This window comes from Prosopis cineraria, unplaced genomic scaffold (assembly GCF_029017545.1).
Source record: "Prosopis cineraria cultivar Desert tree isolate PC_DT_omini unplaced genomic scaffold, ASM2901754v1 PC8, whole genome shotgun sequence".
Classification (NCBI taxonomy): Eukaryota; Viridiplantae; Streptophyta; class Magnoliopsida; order Fabales; family Fabaceae; genus Prosopis; species Prosopis cineraria.
The window spans coordinates 4673153-4684039 of record NW_026555339.1 but is presented as its reverse complement, the minus strand read 5'-3'; the positions used below and the strand labels follow the sequence as shown (position 1 = coordinate 4684039).

Here is a 10887-nt window from a genome sequence, read left to right as displayed (position 1 = left end):
CTTGTCATTCAAAAGACTTCTTTTATTGTAACCTCTCAAGCACCGATCAAGTGCGCGATCACGCCAGATTTTTCTTCACATTGGAAGCTATTCAAAGTGCTTCATTGAATGATGAGCTCGAGGGGGACCTTAGACATGCAAAAAATGGCCTCCCTTAAAACTTGAACTAAGTTATGAGGACATGCATATGAAGTGATGATTATGTTTCTTATTCTTCCAAGCGATTAATTTGAACGTGTGCTTAGTTTATGTGACGGAAATTGTTAAAGGTTACATATGTACATGCTAAATGATCAACTAAAATAATTTTATATATTAAGTTGTCTAAGTGTAAGGGTACATAAAAATTAGGCTTAAATAATTAATATATAATAAAGTAAAAAGATTTATAAATTTAAATTTTGAGATTTTAAGTTAATTTTTCACTCCTCTTACTTTCATTCCTATCTAACAAGTAGTATCAAAGCCAATTTTACCTAGGACTTGAAAAAGCAAACTCACACTTGAGGGGTTGTTCATGTTGAATAAAAGTCAAATTTAATAACTAGTATGTAATAAAATAAATAATTAAAGTTTATTTTTATTTCTAAACTTTTTTCAAAGAGCGTTGAGCAACTTGTATGAATAAGCGAGGCAATTTTTTTCCTACACTATTTTTTCGATGAGCAAAATATCCTTCTATTAGTTAATCATTAACTTTATAATTTTTTGTTAATGTAACATGTGTGGGGCGCGCACACACAATAATGGATGGGATTCTAACTAATCATATTATTTGGTGTCAATTTGCTCCCAAACTACTTTTCTAGGGACATTGACCAAAAACTTTAAATAATTATCACCCCTAAAAAAATAGTTTAAAGCATAATTAACATTGAATGACATAGTCAGGGTCTTATATTCATGTCATTATATATAAGCCCCATGCACTATATATATGCATAGCGTGAGATGATTTTTTTGCTCTTTAAAAAATAGTTAAAAAAAATTGTCCCATTTATACTTGTAGGATGCCCAACACTTTGAAAAAAATGTTGGGAATAAAAATAAACCTTAATATTGAAACACAAGGATTGTAAACTTGAATTTTAAAGTTTTAAATTAAAATATAATATTCTTTCACGGTTATTAGCTTATTTATTCACTGCTTCATTTTTGGGTGGTCGATTTCCATTAACAATACATTTTATATGTTTAATTATTATCAGGCCAAACGAGTAGGGACGGATCCACGTTTGAGAAATGAAGGGCGACAGCCAATGAACACGAGTAGTGCATGTACATTTTTCTTTGTTCCCTTCTCAACAAAAAAAAAAAAAAACAAAACAAAACAAAACAAAACAAAAGAATAGAATCACTTCTGGGACCCCCGGCTTTTGACAAAATGACTAACGAGGCACAGCTACATGTGGTTACTAACCCATGCCTCCAGTATAAGCTAAAAGAGGAAATTATTAAGATATGTGTCAACTGAGATGGGTCTTCTATTTTGATTTACAAATTTATAAGGAATAGTGGACCGCATTTTACAAAAACTGAACCAGGCTTTCAATGCAATTGTTGACGCCGAATACAATTTCACTTTTTTTTTAGTTTTTGTAAAGCACATAGCAAGTTAAACATTTGAAGCCGGCGGGATTGAAGCAACGATCTTTCATTAAGGATGAACTTCATGTCACTGGCTATGCTTATTATAGCTTTCATCTTCTTCGAATAGAGTCACTTAATCTATATTATTTACATGTTTAATTTATGTAGTTATCTTACAATAACTATGAGGTATTTCTCTTAGAGTAAGTGAGCAAATTTTTCCTAAATTTTATCTTCAGTACTATTATAGATTTTAAATTTATTTATTAGATAAATTATTCTCTTAACTTTTAAAAATAGTGTAATTGGACTCCTATCATTAACAAATTTTATTTTTAATCTTTAATTGATTAAAAAATGATAAAAAATACCTCAAAAATTACAAAAAATTACAAATAATAATCCAAAAAATTACAAAAAAGACCAAAAATTTTTTTGATCAACTAACAATTAGAATTATTTTTTGTTTGTATTGTTTTTAAAAATTTAGAGAATAATTTACATAATAAATAAATTCAAGATCTATAGAGTTATTGGACTAAAAATCAAAAAATAATTTGGTCATTCATCCTTTCTTTTATAAAACACAGAATAGTTTTCGTTGATAGCAAAGATGACTAGTTGAGGCACCGGCATATCACTTCCAGTTAAATTATCATATATACAATTATTAGGATTATTCAAATTACTAACCACTTTCATATTAAAAAATTACTAACACTTACTTGCTTAAGTGATAAGAGTTTAAGTTGGATGACAATGGATTGTTGGGCAAGGGATTAAAGGCGTTAAAATAGATAACCTAAAAAATTGAAAGATGTTGAAAATAAAGATTAAAAATAAACTGAGATAATTTGGTTACATCTATTGTTGCATATATTAAAAAGACTACAAAAAATTACCATAAAAAATATAGAGGATTTATAATATGTATATATTTGAAATAATATTTTAAATAATTAAGAAAATCCCCCTTAGGGGGAATAACAAGAAGTGACCATCACTGACCACTGTAGTTACTACATATGGAACAAACTCGTTTTTTCTCCGTGATGATCTTCTTAACTTTGTCCACAAAATTGTCATTGAGTGTATTGAATAATGATTATTATAAAATTTAACCCGGAATATCTATCTCACACGACAAAGTAAACGTAACTGAACTGAGTTGCCCAGCTGGCTATAGCTACGTTTTTGTTACGACATATCTCAATTAAATTGTCTGGTAGACCCATGTGCCGCTGGCTTGAAGTAACATAAAAGGAAGGACACACACACACACACACACACCCGGGGGGGGGGGGGATTGAGCATGTGGTTGCTTTCGATATGATTAAATTAGACTTAAATGAATTGATGATGAGAGACAACAATTTTTCACGATCGAAGACTCATAAAACAGTAAGGTGTAGTTGCCATCTTTTTGTTTACTGTCGTTTTAGTATATTAGTTGATTAAATTTGAGGGAAAAGGCAAAGATATCTTTTTGCTTGCCGTCATTTTAGTATATTAGTTGCGAATTAAATTTGAGGGGAAAGGCTAAGATTAGATGCATCATGTGATCGACCTTAGTTCAGCAACACCACTTTAATACGTCACTGCGATTAAAAAAAAAAAAAAGAGGAAGGTAAAAGAACAAGCCATTTCACATAATTTCAAATATATGTTGGCATGCATGTGGTCAAGGTAATATATAGAAGAAACCTGCGAATTTTCTTCTTCGAAATGGGATGGAGGATGAGGGGTGAGAAATTAAGAAACAAACGATTACATATTCACTACGGGACCAGATATGGAGGATCTCAGGCGCGATCATTGTCCTGAACTTATGGGATAACAAATCAAGCATTCCAACGACTTCCAAGCAACAGAGCCCAAAAACAAAAAAACAACAAACGTGAGAATGGGCTGGATTCGATTATATGTAGGTAAATGAAGGAGCAAGTTCGTCCATTCGTTTCGATGCCAGTGCATTATTCTGTTGTTAGATGGAACCATTTAATGAACGTGCAATAAATGAGGTCGAACAAAGAGGCGAGTAAGAACGAGTGACGTAAACAGGGGCGCACCGAGGAGCACCCCCTCCCAAAAAATAAAAAATAAAAACTGCCCAACTTTGATACATAATGAGGTTCATAAATTATACATGCACAAATTAATATATATATATATATATATATCTTATTTTGTTAGTACTTAAGCATATACTTCCTCCTATTTATATTATAGGATAATTTTAAAAGCCCTACTTAGTCAAAAAATAAGGCATTGGGTAGTTTTAAAATTCTTTTTCAACTATATCCTTATTTTATTTATTTTTTTGAACCATAAAGTTGTTACCAATACCTTATGACTTAATTATATTATATTGTAGGTAGGAGGGAGTATGAAATAAGTTTATTTAAAAATATTGAATAAGGTTATTTTTTATTATTTCAATTGCTTGTAGTATTGGTTAATGTTGGTTTAATTATATTAAATTTTAAATTAATGTTAAATAAATTTAAGGATTTATTTTATTTAAATGATTAATTATAAAGAAATATAAAAGTACATTATAAATATAATTTTTACATATTCTTTATAGTGTTGAAACTAATATAATAATATGTAAAATATATTATTTTGCTTGAAATAACTTTATTTTTATTGTCTTATAATGATAGATATTATCTTATGAGTGTTTCCAGATAACAAGACTGTTTTTAAAAAATTTAAAAACTATAAACCAATGGGCCCCACCTTCCAAATCCACGCTGGTCCTGCCCCCGTCTGCAAACGAAGGTGGGCGAGGAAGTAACAAAGTGAGAGGGTTAAGCTGGAGTGTATGAGTTGCTTTTGAACAGTACATTTATTTATAGATCTAGAAGAAGTACCCGTACAATCTACAATTGTATATATACAGGTGGAGAATTAAAAGAACAAAGCAAGGAAGCAGATGGCACTTGTAGTACGTGTCAGAAGCAGAGTGATGGTTGGGGTGGTGGTGATAGTACTGTTATTATCAGTGCTATGGGGGAGAACGGAGGGGCTGGCGAAGTTGCCGGAAAATATGACGGTGACGGCGGTGCTGGTGCTCGGAGATTCTATAATGGACACGGGGAACAACAACAATAACCCCACGACCTTGGCTCGCTGCAATTACAAGCCTTATGGTAAAGACTTCCAAGGAGGCATCCCCACCGGACGATTTGGCAACGGAAAGGTTCCCTCCGATCTCATTGGTACTAATCTCTTTCCTTTTTTCACTTTAACAATCCTTTGCTCTTAGTTGAAACATGCATGATTTTGTGTTCAAGACAATATAGCACTTTTGCGAATTTGATCAATCTATCTCCATCCTTCATACTAGATTTTGTGATTCAGTCAGTCCGGTATTTCATTGCTGTCTTGCTTTCTAAGTACAAGCAAATAATTAATTAGCTCACTTGAGCCAATTAATCAAGTGAGATAAATAATTGTTAACTGTACGTGCATTTCGGTAGTTATTTTATTTTTCCTCCCAAAGACTTGAAGTCGACATGGTTACGTACAAAGGCGCGTTTAGTTTCCAATAACGTGATGTTCTGTACATAAAATTTTAGATATAGCAAACCCACTCGCGTAAGGTGAGTTTATATCAATAGACAGAAAACTTACAAGTACATTTAATTAGAAATACATAACTACTGAAAAACTCTCTCTATTTTTATATATAAAATATTTTTATTTAGATCACACATAATTTATTATTTATTTAAAATCTCATTAAATCACAATAATTTTTTAATTTTGCTCTTAATAATGTCAATGAATATGATAATGATGACGGGCAAAATACATAATTAATATTTTTTTTAAGACAAAGATAAAATTATTTAATAATTTAAAAATGTCATAATACATTTTATATTTATTGATCAAATAAACTTTTAAAAAATATTTTATATATAAAGACGAATGGAGAACAAGAAATGATATGCATCAACTTTAATTTAATAAATAAATGAGCCCAAAAATCAACGCAATATTTGCAACCAAGAAACCTTTTGAACACGCACACATGCATATATTGTTTCAGTGGAAGAACTGAGAATCAAGGAACTGCTGCCAGCATATTTGGATCCAAATCTCCAACCTCAGGATCTCCCCACTGGCGTCAACTTTGCATCGGGTGGCTCCGGATACGATCCTTTGACCTCCAAATTAGCGGTATAATTAATATCAACCTTAGATATTCATTTCTTAATGAATTACCATGTACCTTCTCTCCATTCCCTTTAATGATGATCAACTAATTGTACTTTGAATATTTCCATCGAATCAGTCAGCCATATCGCTGACTGATCAAGTGGAGCTGCTCCGACATTACAAGGAGAAGCTGAAAGCACAGGTCGGAGAAGACAGAACCGATTTCATCATATCAAACAGCATCGTTTTCGTGGTCGCAGGCAGTAATGACATCTCCAACACTTACTTCCTGTCTCGCGCAAGACAACTCCAATATGATGTTCCTGCTTACACTGACCTTATGGTCACTTCTGCTTCTAACTTAGTGAAGGTATGTACAGACACACGCAGTTTTACTAATTAAGCATGCGTGCTCATGGGAAAATCTGAATCTGAAGAATACATTTGTGTGATGAATAATTAAAAGGATTTATACGAAGTGGGGCTGAGAAGAATTGGAGTGTTCAGTGCACCGCCAATAGGGTGTGTTCCATTTCAGAGAACAGTAGCTGGAGGAGCAGAAAGAAAGTGTGTAGAAAGATACAACGAAGCAGCCCAGTTATTTAACTCTAAACTCTCTCGAGAGCTGGCTTCCCTTAATCGTGATTTGCCCAGTAGCAGAGTCGTTTATCTTGATGTTTACAGCCCTCTCCTTGATGTCATCGTCAACTACCAGAAATATGGTAATCGTCCATTAATTACTCCTCACTTTTAAATCATCATTACATTAATTATTTGAATAAGTTACTATATTATATATCCATTGATTGCAGGGTTCAAGGTGGGAGACAAAGGATGCTGTGGCACAGGTGAAATAGAGGTCACAGAGTTATGCAATCATCTTACACCGACATGCCCTGTGGATTCAGAATATGTGTTTTGGGATAGTTTTCATCCAACTGAAGCTGCTTACAGAAAGCTAATCAGTCCCATCCTTAGCAAATATGTCAACCAATTCTCTTGACCCAACTTATTATTTGGATGATGATGATGATCACCATTAGTTATAATCTTACATAAAAGGCGATGATTACGAGGTCAATTGCGTCAACCAGCAAGATGCCAGTATCAATAAAATCTACAGTCACTGTGTCTTGAGAGTGATGGTTTCCGTTGTCTTTTTGTTTATCCTTAGTTGTTGGAGATATATTCAACATTAATTAGTCACAAACACCAAGTGACCATTAAAGCTACGTGGAAATCCTTCATGTATTTCACGAAGTGTGGACAATGAAAATAACTATAGATTTAATATTTGATATTAATTATATTGACATCGATTGATAGCAAATTAAAGATTCCCATGTCCCTTAAATTAGGTGAAATTATAAAGTAGATCAAAGAATACCGTGTCCTCAATTTCGTGAATTGGTCTTTTCTTAAGCACCAAGTGAATTGCAAATGTGTGAAAGGGAGAGAGATCACACAAGTGAAATTTATTGGAAAACTTCTTCATGAAAAACGCGCAATACAATATTATTTTTCAAGAATATCCATCTGTTCTGTATTATAAGGTATGTTTAAAAAAATATCATGTTAAAAAGTTAAGATATTTTGAATCTTTTTAAAAGTATAAATTAATAAATTTTTTTTAAAGAAATACTCTAATGCATTTCATATCATTCAAACACTCTGAATGCTTTCTTTATGGCTTTTTTTTCCCCCATCAGCAATGCTTTCTTTGTGGCTGGACAAATGCTAGGGGCCTTATATATGTACTATAATGTTGCAGTAAATATATTTTTTGATTATATTTACAAAGCAAAGAGAATTTTAATCCCATTTATAAAGCAACTCAATGGCTATTATGTTTATCTTTATCATTTTATCCCTATTAAATATTAAAAAATGCTAAAACATTTTATTTTAAAGTAGGTGTATTCAATAAAAATAAAGTTAAAAACTTGTTAAATTTTTAGATAAAATTAATAAAGTTTAAAGTTTTTCTTGATTCTGATAAAAATGCTAAAAGTGACTTATAGATAGCAATATTTTCAGAACCAAATCGAATATTAAACTGAAAAAGTCAACGATTTATGATTTATATAGTCCAACTTAATGGTTGAATTGATGGCGTAATAATTAAATTAAAAAATTACATATATATATATATATGATAATTTAAATATAAGAAATAAATATGAAATTGTTACTTAACTTAAAAATAAAACCAAATATTTTAAAATTATCATGACCTAATAAGCCACATAATGCAACATAACATCAATGATTAAAAAATTATTTTTTTTCTAAAAAATTTGATAAAAAGTAAAAAAAGAAAAAATGATATTTTTTTAATAGTCTGATTTTTAAAATTCAAATCCAATTCTCAATCCAAAGCGATCCAACTTTTTAAATGATTTTTTCATATTGACAAAGACAAAATTCAATTCGGTTTGATTTTTGAATCATCAATATAAAAGATTAGAGGGAGTATATGATATATGAGAGATCAAGCCTAGTTTATTTTAATTATCAGTGAATTAAATTTGTATTATTTAAGTTTTAACTCAAATGATTGCTAACATTTATTAAGAGCGAATGGAAGGTACAGCATTTAATTAGATGTAATTAAATGACCGACAATGGATAGAAATAGTGAGAGTAATAGGTCGCGTCAATTCCGCATTATTAGTTGGGGGTTACCCATCCATTTCTTCATCATTATTCATCATACACGAAAACAACAACATCGCAGACAACAGTTCGTGCCTCACTCTCTTACGTTACTGAGCCTACTGTTTGTATTTTCTGTTTCAAAAGTGTCTTTATTTTACTTTTTACAATATTTATCTCAAATATTAAAATTAAATGTTTGTTAAAGTGTCCATCATCACGCTCTACTACTATGCATCATTAGCATCGCTAAATATAATTGTAAAGTTAGTTAATTGTTTTTGTTAATGTTACTAGGGCTATTGCTTTTTGTGTCCTGTCCCATTAATCGTGATGCCCCGTGTTTGGTTTCGTCCCGAAAAAGGAGGAGTTATATTTTATCGGAGAATTTAGAGTTTAGATGAATAAATGAATTTTAATTTCATTTTAGGATGAAGCCATTGTAAATTTAGAACGTTTAGTCTTTATCACATTAGGTGCAAGATTTGACGCTGACCTCCCACAATTTGGCATTAAAATCTTATTTAGCCAATATCTATAGGTAAGGATTTCATAGACGCTTTCCAAAATAATAGCGAAATTTGAGAGTCATGTAGCATTTATAAAAGTTTCATCAATTAATCCACACGTGTCAACCATTAAAACTGCCAAAAGAATTGGATTAAATTGGATTTTAATTTAATTCAAAGTCTGATCTTTTTCATGTAAAGGATTGAGTTTAGTAACCCATAGTCCAATCTAATTATGTTATAACTCAAAAATTAATATGATTAGACTTAATTCAGTAAGATTGAGAGATTGATTCTAGCAGTTTAGTTCTCACTTAATTTTTTTTTCTTTTTTCTGATAAACTTATAAATTATAATAAATACTTCTAACCATAATAAATTCATAACAATCTCCAATATAAAAAAAAATATTTCAATCACAATCTAAATGATTCAAACTCATATAAACAACAATATTCAACCAATCTTCATTACAAGCATAACTTCCACGGCAGCAACATTCAACCAACATTCTACTGTAGAAATCCATATTCATCACCCTTCCAAGTTGCTCTTATTGAAGAATACTTTAATACTTTAAAGCTCCACACATAGGAAGGACCCAATCTTTCTTACAATGGATTAATTACGTTAATTCACATGTTTGTGGTCAAAGTTTTAAAAGTTAAATGCCTGATTTTAAGAAACAGTGGTTTGGAATTCTCCCCAGTACAAGAATAAATTTCGAAACCAATCGAGTAAGGGCAAGCATGTCCAAGTTCAACTGATTAATTCTAGTCTATTGAAATAAATAATAACGACAATAATAAGCAATTCATGTAGAAGACTAAATGAAGGAAACAAATCAAAACCAAATGGAAGAAACTAGAATTAGAAACAATTAGGAAGACGGTGAATCAGAGGTGATGAGGATCAAAAACCAAAATCAAAAAAGAGACTCCAAAGTCCAAGCCAAAATTATCTCACTAAACAATCAGGAAACAAGAATTAGAAATGAACACCTGGTGTACTTGACGGCGCCATGTGCTCGACTATGAATCAAAAACGAGAGGTGACCACCGACATGATCGACAATGGTGGTGGAGGGCAAGTGCTAGGGCTTCGTTTTTGTCTTTCCGAGAACGGGAGCGACTTGAGGGACCTCTCTAGCCATCTCATTGTGTACGTAATGATTCATAAATTAATCTTAATTATATTAAATAAATATACAAGACCACACGAGACCACTTGATCTAGATAGTTGGCCTACTGTTTGATCTTATCTAAAAAAGCAGTCTAATCTTTTTGATTCTGTAGAATCAATACTTTTAAGTACCAGATCAAACCAGGTTATTACAAGTTGGATTAGACTAAAAGACTTCTGCACAGCTCTATCAACTATATGACAGGCGAGTGGATCTCCTTTTCTTTTTTTAATAAAGGGAGAATTATTTTGAGGTTTTACACAATATAATTAAATACCACAAGGTTCACAGATATCTGAGTAAAAGAAAATGACAACTAAATAAAATTTATTTTATTTAAATGTGTTTCTGTGGGACTTATATGCAATTCTTTTTTTAATAAAAGGACATAGCAAAGCAATTGAGAGAGAGTCATTACTGTTGGAATTCCGGTGAAGTTCAATAATTTCCCTCCTAATGGTAAAGATTCTTAGGAAGTTATGCCCACCGGCCGATTTTCTAATGGCAAGGTTGTATCTGACTTTCCAGGTACACTCATCCTACCTTCCCCTCCTATCTCCCCCCATGCCTCTGCACTTAAGAGATCTGATCAATTGATAGAGGCTGAAGAACTCAATATCAGGGGGCACAAACAATGTTCCCTGATAAACTCTTGATTCGCTAAGAATGGGCCTCATTATGTGGGCTCAAACCGGGATGAAATATGTGTTTAGTGGGCCAGATATTTAAAAAAAAAACCGTAAGGATACAAAGGTAAACTGAAAGTCTACGGGAGTGGA

General features: G+C 31.8%; 1 protein-coding gene across 1 annotated transcript; it reads left to right on the top strand.

Annotated features, from left to right (window-relative positions):
- Positions 1-4502: 4502 nt before the first annotated feature.
- Positions 4503-7073, top strand: LOC129318530 (GDSL esterase/lipase EXL1-like). Its single transcript, XM_054963361.1, has 5 exons — positions 4503-4814; positions 5651-5781; positions 5897-6130; positions 6227-6482; positions 6573-7073. The coding sequence occupies exons 1-5, from the start codon at positions 4529-4531 to the stop codon at positions 6761-6763; spliced, it is 1098 nt and encodes a 365-aa protein (XP_054819336.1). The 5' UTR covers positions 4503-4528; the 3' UTR covers positions 6764-7073.
- The last annotated feature ends 3814 nt before the right edge of the window (positions 7074-10887 follow it).

Coding starts and splice junctions, on each gene's coding strand:
- LOC129318530 (XM_054963361.1), top strand. CDS start 4,529: ATGGCACTTGTAGTACGTGTCAGAAGCAGAGTGATGGTTGGGGTGGTG. Junction 6,131..6,226: donor CTGCTTCTAACTTAGTGAAG/GTATGTACAGAC, acceptor AATAATTAAAAG/GATTTATACGAAGTGGGGCT. Junction 6,483..6,572: donor CGTCAACTACCAGAAATATG/GTAATCGTCCAT, acceptor CATTGATTGCAG/GGTTCAAGGTGGGAGACAAA.